This window comes from Anthonomus grandis, chromosome 9 (genome assembly GCF_022605725.1).
Source record: "Anthonomus grandis grandis chromosome 9, icAntGran1.3, whole genome shotgun sequence".
NCBI classification, from domain to species: Eukaryota; Metazoa; Arthropoda; class Insecta; order Coleoptera; family Curculionidae; genus Anthonomus; species Anthonomus grandis.
The window spans coordinates 30,085,049-30,110,966 of record NC_065554.1 but is presented as its reverse complement, the minus strand read 5'-3'; the positions used below and the strand labels follow the sequence as shown (position 1 = coordinate 30,110,966).

The 25,918-nt window shown below is 33.9% G+C and overlaps 1 protein-coding gene across 6 annotated transcripts in view; it reads right to left on the bottom strand.

Moving 5' to 3' along the window:
• Positions 1-3,403: 3,403 nt before the first annotated feature.
• LOC126740801 (trafficking kinesin-binding protein milt) overlaps positions 3,404-25,918 on the bottom strand; it is a 102,488-nt gene continuing 79,973 nt past the window's right edge. For all 6 annotated transcript variants that reach the window (XM_050446978.1, XM_050446979.1, XM_050446975.1 and 3 more), the window contains 3 exons: positions 24,906-25,216; positions 15,606-15,819; positions 3,404-7,055 (listed from right to left, as the gene is read on the bottom strand). In XM_050446978.1, the coding sequence (XP_050302935.1) occupies positions 6,808-7,055; positions 15,606-15,819; positions 24,906-25,216 (773 nt within the window). In that variant the 3' untranslated portion in view covers positions 3,404-6,807. The remainder of the gene's footprint in view (positions 7,056-15,605; positions 15,820-24,905; positions 25,217-25,918) is intronic.

The window sequence follows — 25,918 nt, the reverse complement described above, 5'->3', positions numbered from 1 at the left end:
AAAAGAACTACAAAATATGAAGATAATTACCACTCTTACGAATTAGAAACCCTTGCAGTTGTGAATGCTCTTAGATTTTTTCGAGTTTATTTATTGGGAATTCAATTTACATTAGTCACAGACTGTAATGCTATCAAATCTACAGCCAACAAAAAGGATATTTTACCACGAGTGGCACGTTGGTGGTCTTATATGCAAGACTTTAACTTTTCTATTGTCTATCGAAAGGGAAGTTCTTTACCACATCGCACTCCCGCTTCAGAAGTGACATAACTCAAAAAAATCAATTTCTGGTATTACGTCATTTTTGAGCGGAATAAGTTAACCCATATTATACTAAAGAAACCACACATCTGAACTTCTAAAACTATCCGCTAGATAGCCGAAGTGACACTTTTAAAATTTGTATGATCCTATAAACATTTTTTAGTGGTAAAATTTTGAATTAGGTTACTTTTGAATTTTTGATTAAGAACTATTTGTGAGTTGTGATTTATTAATTTCCACTTTTATTACTCTGGAAGTAGCCACTAAAGGTAAGCTTTGTTCTCTGTTACTGTTTATTGTTTAAAATTTTAATTTTTTAATGTTTTAATTTTACTTTTTTGATATTTAGCGTCAAAAGAAAACATGCTTTTATAATAGATACCTACTTTGTTTTTCTTTTTAGCCAAGTCGTGGAAAAAAGATGCTGGATATTTTGGCTAAGCAAAAAATGAATGAACAACAAACTGAAGAAACTATGAATGTTGTTTCAGCTGAGACAACTAACAATGATTCAGATTTTTGTTTCACTATATCAGATTTTATGGAAGTTTGTAAGAAAATTGACCTTTGCAGTTGACCTTTGCAGTCCACTTTATTGACCTTTGCAGAGGGACTAAAATGATGTTTTACAGTCACAAAATCACTTTATTTCCCGTGGACTACTTTATTCCCTGTACAATTACTTGTTTGTGTGTCAGTGTGACACTTTTGAATATAATTTATTTATTTTTTTTAATATAAGTGACTTTTGTAAGTGATTCAGGTGAAAAATGTTATATGCACCTCGGGAGTAATAGGTTAATCCCTTGGGGTGAATTACTGCCCTCGCTAAAGCTCGTGTAGTAAACATCTACTTTACTCCCTTAGTGCATAAATAACTAATTTATTTACCTGTTTTTTTGTAGCTCAACACAATTCGTCCAAAATAGAGAATTCAGGTACCCCTACAAAGTCAGTTCAAGATGATGGGTCAGAAACTCATAACTCTAGCTTAATCATAGGTAAAAAATTCTGTTTATGTTTTAACTTGCAAAGTATTTCCTGGGTATATTTTTTTAAATTTTTTAGGTGACCCAAACTTAAATAATTTACAAAATAACACTGCCCTTACGTATTTAGTGCCAGTTGAATCAGAAATTAATGACTCTGAACTAAAAACAGGTAAGATTTAAGTAAGTTTGATTGTCAATGTGTTATACAAAAACTTTATAGATACAGTATCTTCATCCGAAATAAATACTTTGCCCACTAGTTTTCGCACACCTTTAAGTCCGATAAAAAATAATATTCTACAATCGCCAGTTGCCGGACCTTCAGGGCTTTGTTGCGAAAATTTAAAATTGAAGCTTCGGAAAGTAGATGGAAAATGCTATGAAATTTCTCATGTGAATAGTGGGAAAAGTGACTATTACGACTCAGATAAAGACCCAGGTTATTGTGTAGATGAACAAAATAAAAGACCCGATTTCCAGGCAACTATCTTGTCTAGCGAGTCTTCCAGTGATGAAGAGTTGATTGAAGAAATTGATAGTCCAAAGAAGAAAGGAAAAAAGAGAAAGGCGAATCCAGAATATAGCTAAAATCAAAAGAAACCTTGGGTTAAGCTATGTGTCAACATCTAAGAGTAGGCGAGAATATTCAAAAAAAAAATTGCGTCCACCATGCGAAGAAAAATGCAAACTTCAGTGTTCTACAAAAATTAATGAAGAGCAACGCCAAGAGATTTTTAAGAGCTATTGGGCTTTAGGTGATTCACACAAACAAAAATGCTTTATTGCTGGTTGCATGACTGCTATAAAACCTAAGTACATGTATTCATCTACTGAAAATCACCGAAACCTAAACAATGCTTTCTATTTTCATTTGAATGGACGTATTAGAGTCTGTAAAACGTTCTTCAAAGCAACTCTTGACATAAATGATCGCCCAATAAGAACCGTTCTAACTAAAAAAAAGGAAACCGGCACATGTTGGAGTAGATTTAAGGGGACACAATCCTCATCCAACTCTGTTACCTGAAATAAAAGATGGAGTCCGACAACACATTGAGAGTATTCCTAAAATTGAGTCTCATTATTTACGAGCCCAAACTTCACGTCATTACATAGATGGTAGTAAATCATTAGCTGATATTTGGAGAGACTATAAATCCGCATGTATTCAAGCTGGGAAACAGTTTGCAAATTTATGTATGTTTAGCAAATTTTTTAATGACGAATATAACATCAGTTTCTATACTTCAAAAAAAGACCACTGCGAGTTGTGTACTGCCTACTATAATGCATCAGGAGAAGATAAAAAAAAATTGAAAACGAAATATGAAAAACATCAAAAAGAAAAGGAATTATCCAGAGAAGAAAAAAATAGGGACAAAATAAAAGTGAACAAGAACTATGTAGTGGCAGTGTACGACCTTCGGGCTGTTTTACCCTGTCCTCGGGGTGACGTAAGTGTATTCTACTATAAATCCAAGTTAAATACTTTTAATTTTACAATAGCAGAACTAACAACGAAAAACACAGAATGCTATGTATGGCACGACGGCAAAGGTAAACGAGGAGTTGAGGAAATAGCAAGCTGTGTACTCATGTTTATAGCAAAAACAGTTCAAAACAGCAATCAAGAAAATTTTGATCTAATTTTCTTCAGATAACTGCTGTGGGCAGCAAAAAAATAAGTTCATGGTGGCTTTGTATTACTTTGCTATATTAAAATTTCCACAACTAAAATCAATAACCCACAAATACTTAATTACTGGTCATACCCAAAACGAAGGTGACAGTGTCCATTCTGTCATAGAAAGACAGATTAAAAGAGCATTGAAAGGTGGCCCTATTTACATCCCTGGGCGGTACACACAGTTGATTCGATCTGCAAAGAAAACCGGAACCCCCTATCATGTAACTGAATTAAGCCATACAGATTTTTTAAATATAAAATCCTTAAACGAACAACTACAAATTAGTTTAGGATCACTTAAAATTACAGAAGTTAAAATTCTTAAGATTGATCGGGGTATCTTAAATAAGCTATTCGTAAAAACATCGTACGAAGATGAGGAATTTCGGGAAATTAATATAGCAAAGAGAAGCGTCGATTTAACTCCAGATGTTCCCATACTAAAGCCCCGTTACAAACGAAAACTTAATCTTAAAGAGAGTAAAAAAGAAGATCTTTTATCACTTCTGCGTGCTAATCACATTAAAAGATTTTATGCTGACTTTTATGAAAATTTGTAATCGTTGTAAAATATAAGAAAAAAAAATGTATTACAGTACAACTAAAAATCTAGTTTCTATCTACATCTATGTTTCTAAATACATCAAAATGTATGCCACGATAAGTTATGTATTTGTATAGCTTACTTAAAAAATAAACATGTTCCACAAAATATTATTGCGTTTTTGTTCTTTAGGGTGTCAGATTCTATTTTTGTGAATTTAAAAATAAAGCCAAAGTGACATAACTAAAAAAAATATTAATTTCATAACGAAATCAAAAACGACACAACTCATCAAGAACATTGTTAAAACACACTCAGAGAAATTTCTTTCCAAAATTATGCTAAATACTCTTATAAAGGTATAACAACTTAAATTTAAAAATGCTGATAAATTTGAAAACAAAACTTAAAATACTTAAAATTAAAAAGTTATCAATTAAATATTGTTGATTTTTTACTTATGTCACTTCTGAAGCGGGAGTGCGACATGTCGATTTTCTAAGTCGGAATATTGTAGTTAGTCGTATCAATGTTCATGAAAACTGGATCTATGTTGACCAAAGAGGAGACGCTGAAATTAATCAACTTATTAAAGATGCTGAAGATGGACGACTTGATAAAACAAAATATATGGTAAAGAATGGAATTCTGTATTATGTCAATAATACACCTAAAGGGTCATTTTCAAGACCCTATGTTCCAAAACAACGTCGACTTGGATTATTGCGAATATTTCACGATGAACAATGTCATGTCGGTTCTGAAAAGACAACTGATTCTATTTTAAGGCATTTTTGGTTCCCAGGCCTGCGGGCTTTTGTAAAAAAATATATTCGGCATTGCTTGGTGTGTGCAATCAAGAAGACTCGCACTGGTCCACTAGAAGGTCATGTAGTTAATGTTGAAAAGGCTGAAGCACTACATGCTAATTGTCTAGGGCCTCATAAAACAGCAAATGGATACAAACATATACTCGTCTTGATCGATGCGTATACAAAGTATTGTGTACTTCAGCCATTAAAAACAGTAAAAGCTGATGAAACTAGACTTGCAATAGAGTCTTTTATTGCCCTGTTTGGTACTCCAAAACAAATTATTATGGACGCAGGTACAAATTTCAAAAACTTAGCCTTCCAAGCTATTTGGATTCCCTGAATATCGGCTATCATTTTTACACCAGATATCCATCGATCCAACGGCCAAGTAGAGCGATATATGCGGACCATAATGAACCTAATACGTGTAGAAACAAAGGTAAATACTGATTGGTCCAAAACATTGTGGAAAATTCAATTAGTACTTAATAAAACAATGCAAAAGGCCACACAAACGTCTCCTTTAAAGGCATTGATCGGAATTGATTCATCTACCCCACTCATACAAAATCTACTAAAAAACTTAGATTGTGACTTACACCCTATTCGCAATTTGGAACTAGACAGAAAAAGAATTACTGACCATTTAATTCAAACAAGAAGTGCTAAGATTAAGGCGAACGAAAGGCGTAAACAGGGAGTGACTTTTGAAAAAGGTGCCTTTGTGTTAATGCATCGTGATGAAAAAATGATGATTCAGTATGAGTTCCAAAGACTTTTTGAAGTTATGGGTATTACCCCAGAAGGCCGTTATGAGCTAAGACGTGTTGGAAAATCTACGATTACAAAAGCTGCTGGAGAACAGTTAAGGAGATGGCCGAATTACTGGTCTTTGACAATGGACATGCCCGATTTACTTGAAATGTTGGAAAGTAATGAATTAGGGTATGTTAAATTAAATGGCCATGTCAGGAATTTAATATTGTCGGTGTTTGTGACTAATAATTATTGTTATGGCTGTGTATGTAGTTGTAGTAGTTGTAGTATGTAGTAAAAAAAAATAGTTGGTTTTAAATAGAATTGTTGGCTTTTCTTTGCACTAATGTTGCTGTGTATAGAAGCATATACGCTTTAGATTTTATTGTACTGAAAGTATAAACGCTGTGCATTAAAATTTAGTTTTGCTTGGGTGCGGTTACGTTTAAAGTTTGTTATCTGCTTAGTACATGTTGTTCTATCATGTAGAACTGAATAAAAGGTAAATGGGTGGTTTTTCTAAATTGCAGAGATACTGAAAAACCACCAAATGAAGAAGAGAAAAGTGATGAGGATTTCGAACCTGAAAGCAAGTAACTTCGAGATCGAAGTCCTGCTCAGGTTGGCCGTGTTAGGAATGTCTTGCGCCAAAATCAAATAATATTATCCTTAGGTTTAAGATTTTGTTAAGATGAGTAAGCACTTTGCCAATTTCGAGGCCTTGCCCGCGATCGGTCGGATGAACGACGGCATTCTGCGCGGTCGTTTTCATGCGCTCGTGTCAACTGGCAAAGCTCTCTTAAAATATTTCTTTTAAAGTAACCAGTGTTTTACATAATAAATCTATTTAAAGTAAAGAAGTGACTATTATTACTAGTTGGTGTTGTGTACTCTCTGTGAACTCTATTAGCTAATTATTCTTTTTCTAACAATATTTTTCTATGAAATTATTATTTTTTTAATATATAAAGATCTTGAAGTCATGGATTTTCCTGCAGGATGATGATCTTAAACACACCTCTTGACTAGTTAAAAGTTGATTATCAAAGGAAAAAAATAGTATTGGATTGGCCATTCCAATCATCCGATTTGAGCCTTATAGAGAATGTTTGGCAGCTCTTTGAATCATAAAAAAAAACGTAAAAAACCCAAAAGATCTATGAGGATAGTAAGAATCGAACAAAATTTCAGTTGATTAGCCAACTAAATATAAAAAAGAATTATTAAACGAATTGATGTTTTATAAAAATGTTTAAATGTCTATTTTGAAACAAATGGTAAGGAACAAACAGTTTTCTTTAGTACTTGACTAGTTTACCTGCAAAGCATCATGACGTCTAATATGAAAAGTATTATTGATAGTGCTACATTAACGGAGAAAATTTCCATTCCAAAAAGTAAGAATACGTTGCCCCAGTGGGCCTTATATCAAAAAATATAGACAGAGCAAAATTTGATGAAGACAGACAAAATAAAGCCGTTGCGAAAAGCATAAACTACTTAATGGACTCTCTCGTTTTCTCCGATACTGTACAATTTTAACCTAAATTTAATTCCCATTGATCCCAGACATGTGAGTCTTATGCAACCGCTCATAACTACACGTTTCCTATATGAAATGTCGATTCTTAAGTTAACGCCGTTTCGTGTAATATCACAAATTCGCCCCATTCCCCCCAACTAAACAATTAAATACTGGTTAACTGAAGGGGTCTCTTCTACTCAACAACCACAACCACAAGTTGATTAAAATAATCCGCCCTTGCGACCAAATAACAGACTACTCAGCGTGCCCAGCGTGGTGGATTGAGACTTTTCCGGTTCCGGCGTCGTCTGCCGGACGGCGGAAGTGGAAACGGTGCCCAAGTCCGGTCTCGTTTGTCCCGTACCGCCGCCTCTGCGCTGTTTCCGGGCGTTCAGTTGTTCCAGACGACGGGTGAGGGCGCCACTGCCCGGTCGGCCCGGGATTCCCAGTTCGGTTTTCGGTTTCGTTACTAGAAAAGAAACCAGAGAAAATTAATGTCGTCGATGTACCCTGTATAGTGTATATTAAACAACATAAAAAGTCTAGTGATGGGAAAAATCGCATGATTTCAATAATGGGATTATAATTCGATTTAAAAATCACTCGTGTGTATGTATTGCAACATCGCAAATCACAAGACATATTTCATCTCTTTATCAGGTGATCAATTTGTGACAAATAATTAGTTTTGTAATTTTTTGTTCCTTGATGGTTACACTGTTGCTGTTTCTTAAAAAAGTATATTTTAAAATATATATAAATTATAGGTAAACTACGAGAAGTCAGTATTACTGTAAATAGTAAATGAAGTTTGCGACGAGATGAGGAACAAAAAAAAATCAGTAGTTTATTTTGACAAACTCGATGCAGAAAACAAGTCGTTTGTAACATATGCAAGAAAATGTTTAAATATTTTTAGAATGATTTTTATGACCCTTGTAAATTATGTTTATTTCTATTAAAAAAAAATATATTTATTTCATATTTACTTTTAGGTAAATTACAATTTTAAATTGTATCTAACAGTCGCATACTTTCGTCCTACATCCTACAGTAATTAATAACAAAAAATAATACTCTATATTAAACATTGAATATTTTATATAAAAAGCATAAAATAAATAAAGTCTATTACTATTAATCATTGAAAATATGAAAATAAAAAGAATAGTCTAGTCAATCTGGTAATTTTTTTAGAGTTGATAGTAGTCCATGAAAAACGCTTAAAATCAAAAAGTAAAATCCCCCCTCCCCTCCAATTTTCGAAAATTTCAATGAAGAGAATAAAATTCTCGAGAATTTCCTTAATGGCAGCGAAACCGTACAACCAATCAGGACAAAGATAGAGGGCCTACCAAAATTCAGTTTTTCGAAATTTCATGGTGAAAAAAATAGTTTTTTTTGCAGTCGTTGAAATTGAAAAAGTGTAGAGCATAAAAAACTTAAGTAAAATCATGCGACAGATTTATTTTCTTAATTTCGTTTGATTCTGTAGCAAAAAATGAAGATTTTTTAACTACCACAACTTAAGAAATTAATATGTTTGTTACAGGCACTCCTGGAATAAAGCTCTTAATTTAGTGACTCTTAGATTTTAATAATTTCTTCACAGGAGACTAGAAAAACCTTCAGAGTAATCCAATAACAAAACAGTTTTAAAATTTAATTAATAGAACTTAAGATATTGACGTGCCAAGAAGAAAAAAATTATTTTCTTTCTTACAGGCACTCCATGAAGAAAATGCATGTTTTTCCTATTATTAATATAATCCTAATCATACCCTTTAACTCGAAAGTCCATAGCTTCTTTACTGATGAATTACTTAAAACACAATGCCTTTAACATATTTTTCTGTGTTGCAAGAGATTTAGTCAAAGGCACACTTTTTTGTTGAACTAATTTTTTGCAGCACACCTTAAATTAATTAAAGATTCTTCGCAATACAACATAAATAAGTCTATTTTCTCTATAGTTCTATTTCTAAATAATGAATTCGTCAATATAACAATAAAAACTTTACTTTGACAGATACGTCAAAAATTTGTTCTTTTCCTAACCTTTAAAATTTTCAAAAAAAAAAACAGGTTATAGATTCAATACAGTATACGTGATTTTATGCTCTACACAATAATTATTAATGTTATAGTTTTTATTTATAACCCACCCTATAGGTTAATGTATTCTCGAATCTCCCTGTTTGCTTGTTGCGCTTAGAAACGTCAAACAATGCTAACAATCAAACCAGTTTTGACAACTGTCACTGTCACTTTGACGAGGCACGCGAGTCCGTTCGTTTTATGCCAAATTTTAAGCGAATCCCGTAAATTGTGAAAAAAATCATTCAGACAATGTGGCCGTCGTACGTGAATATGACGAAAGAAGACGGTTTGGCGCAACTGAGACACCTCGAGTTGAAAACTTACGCGATGCTAGTGTCCACTTTGAGGGCCCAAGGGGCTTTAACGCAAGAGAAACGACGAATTTTTAAAGAGGTGAGCAAAGCGTTGAATATAAGCGTCGAGAGGCACAAGTGCGAGGTGCGCAGGGCCATTAACGACGAAAAACTGAACACTATAGCGTATTATATGCACGGATCGGGGGCGAGCGCCGAGGAATGGCATTACGAAGGCCGCAGATCGTTTCCGCTCTTACAAAGGATCTCTCCGCAAACTTTACACCCCATTTTGGCAAAAAACTTATCCCATCAGTACCAAGAACTTGCCCAAAACACCCCGTCAATAGGACGTGAGGTAACAGAAGAACATCCCCATGAAGAGGACCCCATTGACATGGCAGCAGAAGAACTGGAAGAAAACGGTGACCAACCAATCAAAACCTACCCATCAAAAAAAACCATGAACAAACCGGCCGAAGAAACCATCCCGAACGTCCTGCATAAAACGGTCTCGGTGCCGATGGGCAAAGTGACCAAATTAAACCTGGAAAAGTTCAAGATTCTCCCAAACTCCACCTTCCAGGTGACCAACAAAAACGGCAAAAAAATCATCCCGCTGTCGCAGTTGCAAATGTTGGGCTCCAAAGGGGGCATCAAGGTGCTCCCGATCGGCAAGATCTTCGGCAAAAATATCACGATGACCCGCCTAACGCCCCAGCAGGCGATCAAGGGCTCGATTTTACAATCGTTTACCGAAACACCGGCGATATCGAAGATCAAAGTGGAAAACATCGAACCTTTGGATGACCTGCACGTGCACGGGGACATTCAGAGGGTCGAGGAGGAGGAGGAGACGGAGGAGGAGGTGGTGGTTACGACGGAAAACGAGGAGGCTCGTGAAAAACTCGAGGAGTTTCCGGTTCCTGGAGAGGAGGCGCCCGATTTGGAAACCCTGATGGAGATTGACAAAAGTGAGTTTATCGCACCCGAACCCGAAGTGAAAGAATGTTTGATTGTTACTTAAGAGGTTTACGTTCGGTTGTTTCTTGTAGGTTAAGGTTTAGTTCAGTTTTATAGATTAGTTAAACCAAATAGTGTCGTTGAAATGATTAAAACTTGTTAGCATTCTATTTCAGTTGTTTTAATTGACTATATAGACTATGGCTTTTATTATGTTTAGTCTATTAAGTTAGGTTGCTTAGATTTAGTCAAAGTCAAAATATGCTTTATTATCTGAAAAATCAAAAATTCTTATAGACAAAGCCCTCATAATAATAAACTAACAAATAAAGAATAAAAATAACTAAAATATTACAGTTGAATAGAATTCCATATTTTATAGGAAAATGTGCATACAGTTAGTTACTCTCAAAAGTATTTGGACAAAAAGTATTTTCAATAATATTCTTACATTATAATTATAGTAAATAAAATCTGCAACCTAATACGAGTATTAATTATGAATATTCTTAATGGCTATCGAATATAATTACGATACATTTAGTTTAAAAAAGATGTACATAGTCAAACAGTATTGTAAGATACAAGATTAATAAAATATGCAATCTCTCAAAAGTATTTGGACAGTGTATAAATTCTTTTAATAAAAAGGTGAAATGTAAGAAAAAATCAGTATGCATCTTTGTTTACATTTAAGGCAACATGTAGAGTAGTATAATATGTATAGTAGAATAATAAGCAATAACGTGCGCACACATAAAATGCACACATTAATCACAAAAATTAAATCGGTACTATTGCTGAGCGTGAAATTATAATTAATTTGTTTAAAAAGGGCCAAACTTATCGGAAAATAGCCGAAACTGTAAATAAATCATGCTCTCTACCATTGGATATATTGTGAAAAAATTTAAAGATAAAAATTTAGTGGGAAATAAACATCGATCTGGTCGTCCAAGGAAGCTGACACTTCGTGATGAACACTTTATAATGAGAGAGATAAAAAAAGACGCCTTTATTAGTGCCCCGAAAATTGTTTCGGAACTACAGAGAAATTTAGGAAAAGAAGTTGGAGCTGAGACAGTTAGGAGAGTTATAACTAATTTCATGGCAGAATAGCGAGGAAAAAGCCACATGTTAGTAAAATCAACAGACAGAATCGTGTAGCTTTCGCAAAAAAATACATAAATGAGCCCCCTGAGTTTTGGAATCGCGTGGTTTTTTCGGATGAAACGAAAATAAACCTTTTTTCATCAGATGGCGGAAAAATAGTGTGGCGTAAACCTGGTACCTCCTTGCAATCTCAAAATATTTGTCCCACCGTGAAACATGGAGGCGGTTTCGTGATGTTTTGCAGCTAGTGGAGTAGGAAATATCTGCCCAATTGATGGAATTATGGACAAACACGAGTATTTGGATATTTTAAAAACCAATTTACGCCAAAATGCTTTGAACTTAGGTTTAGAAAATAATTATGCTTTTCTTCAAGACAACGACCCAAAACATAAATCGAAAATAGTTAGATTGTGGCTAGTCTATAATGTACATAAAAACTGGGAAATTGTAAAAAGAATTTCAGAAGAGGTTTTAAAGGATGTTTTTAATTGGTTTTCGAGCAGGAAATTGAGTGTAAATTATGATAAAACTAAATTTCTGCGTTTTTCATCATACAGAGATGGTCTTCTAAATTATGATAGGTTAAATATTCAATTGAACGATAAGATTTCAGCAGTACCTAGCATAAAATATTTAGGTATTACCATAGATAAACAACTTGAGTGGAATATTCATGTACAAAACGTTGCAAATAACTTAAGATCTTTATTGGGTAGATTTAAGTTTTTAGCTGGAATATTAAGCATTTCGCATTTAAAAATAATTTATTATGCCTTGTTGGAATCTCGTCTTCAATACGGAATTTTAGGATGGGAAGGGGCTAGAGACGTATTTTTAAAATGCCTAGAAATCGTTCAGAAGAGTATCATTAAAATAATTTATAAAAAACCTAGACTATATTCCTCAGATCCACTGTACAGTAAAATAAAAATTTTCGATATTCGTCAAATATTTTTTTATAATATTTTCACGTCTTTACACAAATATAAGTCAAACATTTCATTAATTACCCATAAGTATAATACAAGAAATCGTCAACAGAATTCCTCACAAACCACTAGAGCTAAGGCAACATTGTTTTACTTATCTTCTTGCCAGATGTTATAATTTTTTACCAGTAGAAATGAGAGGTGTTATTAGGTAGCAACTCACTGGGATTGGTTAAAAGTAGAATCAAAAAATTTATTATCCTTCAAAATTAGGTAATATAGCAGCTGACATTCTTCAAATCCCAAATTATAATTTAATACGACGAGATCGTACTACTACATGGAGGTGGAATATTGTTCTATGTAAAAGGATTTATTAATTTTCAAATAATTAATTATGGTAATAGCGTACACTCGGAACAAATTTGGATAAAATATAAAATTGGTAATACTATACATTATTTGGGAGGTTATTATAGGCCTCCTACTGATAATCTGAATAGCTTTCTAGATGAATTTGAGGTAAATGTGTCAACTTTATTAACAGAATGTGACAACTTTATGTGTGTGAGAGATTTTAATATAAATATGGCTAATTTACGATCAAAAGATGTTAAACGCTTCTCATCCATTTTACAGTCTCTTAGCATAGAGCAAATGGTGAACGAACCAACTCACCTGGGTCTGGCAGGGGAGACTGTTTTGGACTTGTTTATTTGTTCACATGTTAATCTAATATGTACTCTAAATGTTGACCAAAACTCTGATTTTTCAGATCATTTTTTTATTAAATGCGAGCTAAACCTTAAAGTATCGAAACCAGAACCTTTCATTTACACATATAGAGATTTTAAAAACTTTAATAGGCCCGCTTTTCTTGAACATCTTAATACTATTCCTTTTAATCTAATATATTATTTACCAGATATAAATGCCAAGGTGGAAGCTTTTAGTAATTGATACCTATTGATATTTATGGTCCTAAAAGATCGGCACGGATTACCGAGAAAGAATTTCCTTCGATAACACCTAATTTAAAATATCTAATGTCACTTAGAAATCGAGCATTGACTAAATACAAAATAAGCAATTCTCCTGAAGACTGGGAATCTTATAGACACCTAAGAAATCAAGTTATTGCAACAACTAGGAGGGAACAGAAAGCATATCTGGAGCATCAAATAAGAATAAATGGATTTAAAGAAAACTGGAAACTTATGAGGGATCTGGACGTTTATGGGAAATGTAGTAGGGTAATTCCTAGCGGTCGCTGGTCAGCAGATGAAATCAATAACTACTTTGTTAATATTCCGCAGATTGATCCAGATGAAGATATTCTAAATTTTTACTTAAATAATACATTGTCAAATAGGGATATTTTCCGTTTTAGATTGGCTAATATTGAGGAAGTTAAAGATGCATTATTTTTAGTTAAATCCAAGGCCATTGGAAATGATGACATTGGCATTGAGATGCTACTCTTTTGCTGCCCGCTAATATTACCTGTAATTACACACTTAGTGAACTTCTCCATAGAAACATCATGCTCCCGATTATTGGAAGTGTTCCATTGTAAAGGACTTACGGCCAGTAAGCTTTCTCCCTACTCTGTCTAAAACTTTAGAACGTATTCTTAATAATTAAATGCGAGAATATGTTCAACAGTACAATTTATTACCAGCCACCCAGTCTGGATTTCGACCAGGATATAGTAGTTCAACAGCGCTTTTGAAAGTAACAGATGATAAATTTCAAGCTATCGAGAATAACGAATTAACTATTTTAGTCCTTTTAGACTATTCAAAAGCGTTTGACAGAATAAATCATAATCTTCTTTTGGCGATTTTAAAATATCTGGGATTCGACACTACCGCTTGCAGTCTAGTTACCAGTTATTTAAAGGGTAGAAGTCAGAGGTTTAAAGTCAATGGCGAAGTATCTGAATGCGAGCCATTATGTTTTGGGGTTTCACAAGGTTCAATTTTGGGGCCTCTTTTTTTTACCTTATATACTTCCCAAATGGCAAAATGCATTGAATCTTGTAATGTACATTTTTATGCAGATGATACGCAGGTCTACAAATCTTTTAATCCGGGTCGTGTTCTCGAGTGCATAAAGGAAATAAATAAAGATTTGGAGTCACTGCTCTTAATTTCTTATAGGCACTGCGTCACTCTGAACCCCTCCAAGTCTCAGGTGTTGCTCTTTGGCAGAACTCAATCACGGCAGTTGCATAAGGATAGCATTCAAATAAATTTAAATAATAATAATAATAAACTTGCACTTGTTGACCACGCTAAAAATCTAGTTCTGGACAGTGATTTGAGGTTTACCGAGCATGTCAGCATGTGTATTAAGAGAGCATTCCTAAATCTAAAGCTTATATTTAAACAAATTCATCTATTGACAGTGTCATTAAAGAAAATGCTTTGTGACTCTTTAGTGCTTTCGCACTTCAATTATGCCTTCACTGTGTAAGACTAATTGGGAATATACGGGGTAGAGAGCGGGGATTGTCGGCTAAGTTGAGAGAATGGATGAGAGGCGCGTCTTCCATTCAGTTGTGTTATTTTATAAAATAATAGCAAGAAAGTGTCCCGACTACTTATACAGGAAAATAAAGATTCCCTCAGAAATCCATAATCTAGATCTTCGTGATACGAGCTGTGTAACTATACCTCTTCACTCAACTTCTATTTCTGAAAGGTCTTTTAATTACAATATAGCGAGACTTGCAATAATAGAGTTCCTCTGCACATAAAATCTCTCACACTAGTTTCATTCAAAAAATTTGTTAGATCTAATATTGATCAGTTATTCATGTAGAAGACTTCATATTACAATAGTTGTTTCTTTATGAAAATTTGCTGTAATCGGGTTCAAAAAAGTACGCAGCATTAAGACCAGCTGGAATAAAGGAGCGAAGATTCTTTCTTACCTATAGAAAGAGTCGCTGTACACTGTACAGTACAACCTGTTGGAAAAAATACCATAGGAAGCGTCCCAACATTGATCGCAAAATTTTTAAAACTGGATAATGCAGAAGCTTATACCGGCCACTGTTTGCGTCGCACATCGTCAACTTTACTTGTTGAGGCAGGTGCTTCGTTTGAAATGCTAAAATAAGATGGGAAATGGAAAAGCTCTTCAGTAGCTGAAGGATATATAGAAGAAAGTATTTTATCCAAAAATAAAGTAGCCAAAATAATTGCCAATTCAGTTAATTCCGAGGTTAGTTACGTATCGACTATTGAAAATTCTTTAATGGACAATTTACAAACTATACAAAATAGCGTTAGTGCTGCCACCTCTACCATCACAAAAAACACCGACCATTCTATAGTGGGATCAGTTACATTTTCCAAGACATTTCAAAATTGTAATTTTTATTTTGAAAATAAAGTTTAATTTTTAGTATTTAAAGAAACATTACTTTTTGTATAAAATGGATGTTTATTCTTTATTATGAGAGAAATAAAATTGGATAAGCAATAAAATTTCCGGGCATTATCATAATGCCCGCTTATGATAGGTAAAACATAAACTTATTAATAAAATACATCTACTTATACTGTATCTGAATTATGTCTGATGTTATGTTATGTATAAGTAACTTACCGGGTGAAGTAATCTGATCAATATTAGGTCGTCTAGTCTTCTCGCTAATACTGCTCGTTAAGTCGTCATTACTATGACTAGGAAGCAAACAAGTCAGTTGGGTCATGGGACTGGTCAGACTGGGGCGTGCGTACATCCCCCCTGATATCGATAAAGTTCCCTGGCCCGACATCAGGTTGTTTATCCCGATTTTTTCTATTTTTCCCACCAGACTCTACAAAGAAATTCAAAATATTCAAAAAAAAATTATGTATATATATATAACAGGAAGAAAATTAAATTCAAAATCTCACAAATTACATTTGGAAATAAATATTAGTTCTTCGAAGAAAAACGCGGGGATTTTTATATACATATTTGCATTAGGGATTTATATCATTACCATAAAATGCGTGATGCCACTCGTATAAAAACAAAAACAGTTGGCCAGCCTGATTTGACAAAAGAAATGAACGTGATCGTTTTATAGGGGCAACGTTCAACATATTTTTTTTTTAATTATCCGTTTATCATTATCGCCTCGTTGACCTTTATGGTGTAATTGTTTGCATAATTTACACTCATTTAAATAAAACCAATGTGGATTCGATAAAAAAAAGGTTTTATTTATATTTTTATATTTACTTAAAGATAACGTTTTTTCAAAATCATATTCTTGCTTACTAAATCAAAATAATTATTATATAAAAAAAATCACATACTTTTTTTGACAAATTTGGCTGACATTTTGGGAAAGCTACCTGAAAATTACTAACTTTTATCCTAATTGCTAAATAGTTAATTTATCACATCCGTTTGATTAAATTAACTCTTAGTACGAGCATTATTCAATTAAATAAACTACAATGGTACGCTACCCAATATATACAGGGTTGCGAAAATCTGGGTCGCATTCAGACATTCCTTTATGGGATTCAGATCTGATCTTTATTCTGATTAGTAGGAATCGTATACCAGAATGTCTACGTTGAACCCCAATTTTATGGAAATAATTACGGTTTTAATAGGCCTTTTGATGTGTAGACTGGCCAATGATTTACCCAAGAAAATTGATATTTTTCGTGTGTCCTTTTTGCAATTTAGGTCACAAATTAAAAAAATGATATATCCTTTTTTTTGCTGGAGACAGTTTGTAGTATATTTAAAGATTGTTGTTGCTAAAAAATAGCTTGTGTTTTAATTTTAATTTATATTTTCTATTGTACTATACCTAAAGGTTATTTTATAACTTTTCCAATGTATTTGTAAAATACTAAGATCTCTAATTATTAAACAGGGTGTCTACTATAAAAATCGCCAAACTTTAAGAGGTGATTATACAAGTCACTTGCAATAAAAAGTCGTATAACATTTTTTCGAAAAGTTGTTAGTTCCACATTTTTTTATTTTATCAAATTTCTTTGTTTTTTTTCCATATAAACAAGAATATCTCCGTTATTCTTACCACCACATAAAATTTAGATATACAGGAATGGCCAAAACTAGATAGACGAATGGTTTTTTAAAAAAATCAAAGGAAATAAAAATTCTATAATAAAGATATTTAAGTATATTATGGGCATTCTTTAGAAACCTAACCTTATCACCTAATTTGGTAAATAATAAGAAATAACTAAATATACGCTGGACAAAAGTAGATAGACAAATTTAAAAAATAACCAATACTCTTTTTTTTCGAAGTATTTTTTTTTTTAATTACAAACTAAACCATCTACAATATTAGTATTTTGTAAAATACCCATTATTGTCTATTACAGCCTGACATCTACGTGGCATTGATTCAACAAGATTGTCTATGAGTTTAAAACCAATATTTTTCCATTTCTGTTGCAACCGTTCGAATAATTCACCTTTATTTGAATAGTTTGTATCCCTAATATCACGATCTACAATTTCCCATAAATTTGCGATGAAATTAAGATCGGGTGGAATTTGAAGACTGCTGGAATTGGAATCTCAATGGATAAATTGTCTTCGACATAGGGCAACATACCTAACATCTCTGAGAATATCCCTGTACATAAACCTGTCCATTATGCCCTCTATGCGATGTAACGGGCCCATTCCATAACCTGAGAAGCAACCCCAAACCATCACTGATCCACCTCCATGCTTAACTGTGGGTTTTGTTTAATTGGGATTCAAACGCTGGCCAGATGGACGTCTAACACATCGAATTCCATCGGAATTAAAGTTCGATTCGTCGCTCCAGCAAACACGTTTCCATTCATGCTTTGTCCAGTGTATATGCTGACGGGCAAATTCCAATCGGGCTAAGCGATTCTTTTTTGAAAGCAATGGTTTTTTTGCTGGCTCTTCTAACGGGTGGTTCAAAAAGTTGTTCATTTTTTGACGCTTCGTATAAAATTTGGTACGGGGGCTAGAATCGTGCGCGCGTGCTCAATCGATAGCTTGGGCAGGGTTGCCAGGTGTGGCGCATTTACGCCAAAGTGGCGCTTTTAAATTTCAGATGGCGTGTAAAATTTTGGTACATGCGCCGGGCGCCTAAAGTGGCGCTTTTGTATTTTGTATCGTGCACCTTGATTGTAAACTAGTCAAAAGAAGCATTGGTTTTGGTTGGTTCTTAATACTATTAATTTCATAAACAAATCCAACTACCAAAAGGGATCGTCTGCTATTCGCCTTTGAATGAGCGTGAGCGTAAACTGGACTTTAGCACTACAGATGCTTATGACAACTTTGCTCGTCAACCGTCAAACCGTGACAGTTGTCATGTTGACAGTTGACATGGCGGCAACATTATTGTTTGTGCTTTATGTTTTGAATTGAAATTGATTGATTTTGCTTTATATATAGGATGTTTTTTTTGTTAAATATTTTAGAATATTTAATTTAGAAATATGTAATATTTTTGTTGTCATTATTTTTATGAAAAAAGTTATTTTGTAGAATTCCCATTTATTTTATTCCTATATTTTTTTAAAATAAAGTATATAAGTATTTAAACACATTTGTTTCTGATTACAAAAAAAAAAACAAATTAAAATTAGGTAATTACTATTATATTTAATAAAATAATAAATATGTATATCTATACCGGGTGCTGCATCTCATTACGCACCAAAGGAATTACAATGCAAAAATAAAGAAATAGAAATTCCTGTCTCCCTAATTGCTTTAGCTAAAAAGTTTATAGGACCTTTTTTGTAGTAAATTAATTTTGTTATAAGAAGGTATTTTTATAAAACAAAATATTTGAATCGTGGAGGCAAAATTGTCGAAAATGTTCTTTCCCTTTTTTGTTTCCATCACCTGTTTGCTAATTAAGAAACAAACATTACCTTTTTTGAAACTTTACAGTATCAAATTTCTAAAATGATTTATTCTATACAGGAAAAAGTAGAGATGATAAAACTTTATTATTCTGGAACTAGTACACGGGAAATAAGTGCTTTATTCATAAAATAGTTATGAAATAGTGTAATTATTAGTTTAAACTTTGTACAGTAGTTTATTGCAAATAAATATTGTTGTTATTACATAATATGACAGATTTTTGAAGTTTCAAAAAAGGTAATGTTTGTTTCTTAATTAGCAAACAGGTGATGGGAAGGGAAAAGGGAAAGAATATTTTCGACGATTTTGCCTCCACGATTCAAATATCTTGTTTTATAAAAATTCCTTCTTATAGCAAAATTAATTTGCTACAAAAAAGGTCCTATTAATTTTTTAGCTAAAACAATTAGGGAAGCAGGAATTTTTATTTCTTTATTTTTGCATTGTAATTCCTATGGTGCGTAATGAGATGCAGCACCCGGTATAGGAAACTGTGAATAAAAGGAAATCCACATTTGTCCAATATTTGAAACTCCCGCTAATTTTTTAATAGTTTTTGCGTCCTGTCAAAAGGTGGCGCTTTAGTGGCGCATTTTAGTGTCAAAACTGGCGCGTGACAGTTAGTAATACCTGGCAACACTGAGCTTCGGTCAGGGAAATTTAGTCACCATGCAGCGCTATACGGGAGAGCAACGCTCGTTTTGTGTACGAGAGTATTTCCGTAACAACAATTCGGCCACCAATGTGCGCCGTAGATATCGGGCACATTTTGATTTGCATGACATTAACCAGTGCCCAAGCCCACAGCTGGTCGTAAAATGGGTACGTAAGTTTAACGACACAGGGTTCGACGTTAAATAAACGAAATTAGGGTCGGCCAAGAACAACGAGAGTTCCCGAAACGGTTGCTCGGGTGAGAGCGTCTATACGCCAAGAACCGACCTTGTCTTCTCGCAAGCGCGCAGCGGCATTAAATGTCTCCGGATCGTCGGTGCTGCGAATTCTTCACAAAGATTTAAACATGGTTTTCTAAGCCGCGTCCAGATCTGTACCACGATGCGAGCAGAAAACCCACGTTCACGTACGCCGTACCGAACAACGCTTCGCACCTCGCATTGCAACCGTTTGTGCGATCCATTTTACTGATATTTTTAATTTTTGTCAGTAGTTAATTTAGCGTTCAGAATGGATGTTGCTGCTGCGGCGTATATTTATATTCATTACGCTTTATCAAGTAAAAAACCGAAACGGAAACAAAGGCGATGGTGGCAAACAGAAATTTATAGAAATAGACTGAAATATGGTGCGAATAATTTGCTTGCGGATTTAAAGATGCAAAAAAATTAGTGGTCAATACAAAAATTTTACGCGAATGTCAACAACAGATTTTGAGTATTTTGTGAATGCGATTGGGCCCAAAATAGGAAAGCAAGATACCAAGTTTCGAAAAGCAATCTCGGTTCAAGAAAGACTTGCTGTAACCCTACGTTTCCTGACAACAGGAGATTCGTACACAAGTTTACGATATTTGTTCAGAATCTCTAAGCAGTCCGTTGTATTTAACTTAGAGGATATTTGAGTCCAAGAATCAAATTTTTTATTTTTGTTGTAATAGAATGCATGTTTTGGATTCCATAAACATTCATGATGCCTATAGAACGCAATTAAAAAAGATATACGCTCGTCAGTCCACTCCATGACACCTGTCGATAGCCAAAATAATACTAAAATAAAGAAACAAATCGTGTCGTTCGTTTCCCGTCCAGACTTGCTTGGCGTCGTCGTGTACCAATCCTTTGATGTTTCGTCAGAAAACCGACTCGCCCTGGATCGCGACGAGCGCCGAGCTGCAACACTTTTTAAGTTCGCGACGGCGTTCGTTTCGACGTCCAAATTGGTTCGCGACGTGATACAGCTCTGGACGCGGCTTTACAAAATTCAATTAGTGCAGGAATTAAAGGAAAATGACCCTTCTGCAAGACTTTTGTTCGCCAACGAAGTAATGAATCGATTTCGCCCAATATCACTTATTAGTAATATAGCAAAAATACTTGAAGCTTGTATACGCACTAGGTTTTCAAAACCCTTACAGAAAAACAACATTTTATCTCCCAACCAATATGGTTTTAGAGAGGGTAAGTCAACTGAAGAGGCACTATTTGAGGTAACAAATTATATTTGTAAAACTATTGAAAAAAATCAAAAACCGTTAGCTATATTTTTAGATCTGGCTAAAGCCTTCGACTCGGTATCACACGATATTCTACTTGATAAATTAGACGACTACGGGATAAGGGGATTAAGCTGGACTCTTATAAAAAATTATCTTACTGAAAGAAAGCAATGTGTTAGGGTGGAGGATGAGTATAGTGTTTTTGAAACAATAAATTGTGGTGTTCCACAAGGTACTGTACTGGGGCCTCTTCTATTCACCCTCTATATCAATGAACTTCTTTTTCTTAGTACATCTGGAAAACTTGTATCATACGCGGACGACACTGTTTTGTTGGTAAAGGGTGATAACTGGGCGAATGCTGTGGAGAGAGCAACGTCAGATTTTGCAATGGTTCGTCGGTGGCTGGAAGAAAATCGTTTAGCAGTAAATATTGAAAAAACAAAATTTATGAGTTTTAGCATTCTCGATAACCATCAAATTAATACAGATGTACTAAAAATACACACATATCAGTGCATATTAAAGGAGAAGCCATGTGCTTGCATGGAAACCTTAAGTAGGACTCCATGTATAAAGTATTTGGGTATTTTTATCGATCAAAATATTAAATGGGAAAAACATATAGAAAGTATTAATATAAAAATTCGTAAACTAATTTTTAAATTTTATCATCTTAGAAATTGTATGCCTCTCCACATTTTAAAAATGTTATATACATCCTTGGCTGAATCAGTCATTAGATATGGAATATCAATATGGGGAGGATCATTTGCCAGTACCATAAATATTTTAAACATTACTTAAAAATACCTTTTACGAGTAATTTTAAGAAAACATCCCAGATACTTCTCAAACCATTTATACCAAGAAGCGCGCGTATTTACAATACAGCAAATGTATGCTAAGTCAGTGCTAATGTTTGTCTATAAATATCCTGATTTGCGGCGACCGATAAAGAACTTGGGTTGCTATACTAGAAGCCAAGCAGTGCATTCTGTTAGTGTGCCTTTTCTGACAAGAACGACTACTCAAAGGTTTTTAACATACCTTGGCCCAAAATTTTTTAACCTTCTTCCAAGTAGTATTAGAGAAGTTCGAAATATACATATGTTTAGTAGAGAAATAAATAGGTTGCTTCATGAAAACTTTGAAGTTTTTGCTACGGTGTTGCGTAGATAATTATGTATTTGCAAATTAAATATAGGATATATGCAGCGTTATCAGTATATTTGTGGTTAAGATCTGTTATTCTGACTAGGGCGATTTAAATCATTAGTTCATTTAATCATTATTTTGGTTTATTCTTTGGTTTAAATATAGTTAGTATATAGTATAATATAGTATATAGTATATTGGTATATTTGGTATATAGTATATAACTTTAAGTGAATTGTGAATTATATATATTATCTTCTTAATTACTTTTGTTTTGTACACACACAGATTCTAATCTAGGTGTACATCTATTTATACTTTTGTGAGTTTTGTAAAATTATTGTAAATATATTGTATTGTATTGTATATAAGGTTTGTGAATAAAAGCGTTCATTATTGAAATTTCAGCGATTCAACAACATTTTTTTCTCCGATGAGGCTCATTTTCACCTAAATGGCCATGTGAACACCCAAAATTGTCGCTACTGGTGTGCAACAAACCCGCAGCAAAAACATCAAAGGCCCCTGCACAGCCCAAAGGTCACGGTTTGGGCTGCAATGTCGGGATCAGGAATAATCGGTCCCTATATTTTCCAAGACGCTCGAGGCAACGCAATTACCGTAAATTCGCAGCGTTACATAGACATGCTTCAAACATTTTTCGCTCCCGCCCTTCAGGAGTTTGAGGGATAAAATCGAAACACTTGGTTTCAGCAGGACGGTGCCACCTGCCACACCTCCAAACTGTCTTTGCCTGTCGTTCAGGCGCTTTTTCCCAATAAATTAATCTCCCGAAGAGGGGACATTCGGTGGCCCGCCCGAAGCCCGGACCTGCGATTTTTTTTTGTGGGTATACCTTAAGAGTAAGGTGTACAGCAACCGACCCACCACCCTGAATGATCTAAAGGCGAATATCCAGCAAGAAATTGAAGCGATAACTTCAGAAACTTGCCAACGCGTTATTGAAAATTTTAGGGCTCGGCTTGAGGAGTGCCAGGAAAGAAATGGGGCACATTTGAACAACGTAATTTTTAAGACATAAATTTCCCAAGTTTTCTGTAAATTTTAAGAATAAATTTGTTACAATTGATCAACGGGTTTTTTTTTTTAATTTTGTAAAATTAACAACTTTTAGGACCACCCAGTACCAACCTTCGTCTTACAGTCCTTGAGGACACATTACAAATCCCTAGAGCCTGTAATTCTATCTGAATTTGACGAGAAGTCATGAAAGGGTTATTCTTGCTAATTTGTTTTAATTTGCGTACAGCTCTAATGTCAATTTTTTTTTGGTCGACCAGATTTATTTTTTGGCTCTAATGATCCTGTCTTTTCATATCTTTTGATAATTGCCCAAACATCAAATCTACGAGCAATATCAATTTGACGTCTGTCTTAAATCAAGAGAGAATCTAATTCCGCGTGGCATGTTGCACCTAAGAGAAGTAATACTATACTAATTTTATTTTATAAATATCTAGACAAAAAAATAATCCCAAAATTGTTTTTGTCTATCTACTTTTGACCGGCTATATTTATATTATTGCTTTATTTGATAGCAAGCAAAATATTTAACTGAAATTTATTGGTATCTTTTTATAGACCGCCTTACAAATAACAATAATTTAAAATCTAGGGGACCTGTGGGTAAATATTTAAACAATTATATGAGAATAATACTTTGTCTATCTACTTTTGGCCACTACCGTACCATCTGAAAGCGAGTTAAATTTGCTATAAGATGTGTACTTTGAAGTTTTTGAGTAATTGTTTATACCGGGTGTTATCAAAAGTTAAATGTAACATTTGGGAAATGTGCTTTAAATTAGTGGTATCTTCTTCGTTCTCGTTTTTCTAAAATTTGGTAAATAGGAACATGTTTTTTTTTTAGCAAAAACTACTGCATTTAATATGCTTACCAATAATATACTTACTTTTGTGATAGCTATTTGTCTTCACAGCAATATCATGGGCAAAAGAAAGAAAACCTATAGCAAATTTAATTCTCTTTCAGATGGTATATCTAAATTTTATGTGATGGTAAGAATAACGGAGATATTCTTGTTTATATGAAAAAAGAAACAAAGAAATTTGATAAAATCAAAAAATGTTAAATACCAGAAGAACTAACAACTTTTCGAAATAATGTTATACGACTTCTTTAATCACCTCTTAAAGTTTGGCGGTCTTTATAGTAGACACCTTGTATTATTATATATTTAAATTTCGTAAATGGGAATTCCGTCAATAAACTTCCCCAATCTGTATAATGTTTCTCACTTTAACTTCTTTGAACATTGACGAATTCCATACACTCTATTGTGTCAATTTTGAATAATGAATATTTGAATTGAATCGAAATGTTGAGGAAGAGCGAGTTCAAACTTGTGAAATGGGGTTGGTACCACGTTAACTTTTACACAAAATCGAGGAGTTTTTCCAAATCATTTTAATTTTTTTTGAGTCATTTATGTATATACCGTATTTTTTTTTTCCAAATTCTGTTATTCTATAGACACTCTATACTTTAACTGTTTTTCAACCCATTGGTTAGAAAATATAAACCTAAAACCACACGGTTGGCTATTACTATGCTTATCCCACTAAACCTCAAAAATCGACTCAAAAATCGTCATCCTCAACAGCGGAAACAAATCGGCGGCGTTGTTTACCTCTTTCTCCTGCTGTTGTCTACCACTACTACTGCCGCTGCCCCTCCGCCGATTAACTTTGGCGGTCAGCTGACTTCCGGGTTTTTTCCGGGCACCGCCCCCGACGGTATCCCTAAGGAACTGGGGCATCGAGCTGAGCAGCAACTGGGGCAAACTGAAGACGTCCGGCTCCTCGTCGGGGGGCTCGGGGGTGTTCGATCTGGTGCTCGACAAACTGCCGCCGTCCGGACTGTTGTAAGGCGTCGCCGTCGGCGTGAAACTGTTCGGACCGCTCGGCGTGTTGAAGGCCGATGGGGTGGCCGCCTTGATACCTTCAAGCAAAATCGAATTTTTCATTTATTTATTAACATATTTTTAGATATAGTTGACAGACATTTTGTCAAGGTTATTTCCCTGATAGCATGAAATATTTGTAAAATATTTTTTTTATATTTAACAAATATCATATGATTTTTAAATATTTGTTATCTAAAAAAAATATTCATTATATATTTGTTTTTAAATATTTATTCTGATTATTTTACTAATATTTGTTATACATTAAAAAAGTAATATTTATATGAAAATATAATATAAATATTCGATTATTGATTTATATCAAATATTCGAGAAAATATAAATTTGAAATGTTAAGTAAATATTTTAAAATGTCATTACCACGGAGTGTTTATTTCTATTATTAATTTATCGTTTTTTTAAATTTTTATTAGAAATGAATTATCGGTAGGTATACAAATCTGTTAGGCATACAGTTAAGAATATTTCAAAAATAATTGGTTGTTAATAATTTCGCCAAAAGCTGATCATATACAAATTGTATATAATCAGCTTGGTATCCTCGCACTTCGACAGATCAACGTTTTAATTTTATTTGCTATTTGCTGCGCCTATTTTTTTTTTGTTCGGTCTATATCCATCCATTATGGACTACCCCTGCCAAGCCAAACCAAAATAGTATCAATCCGTATTCATCAATACGTGAAATTGGCTGCTTCGACATACGTTACCTTTGA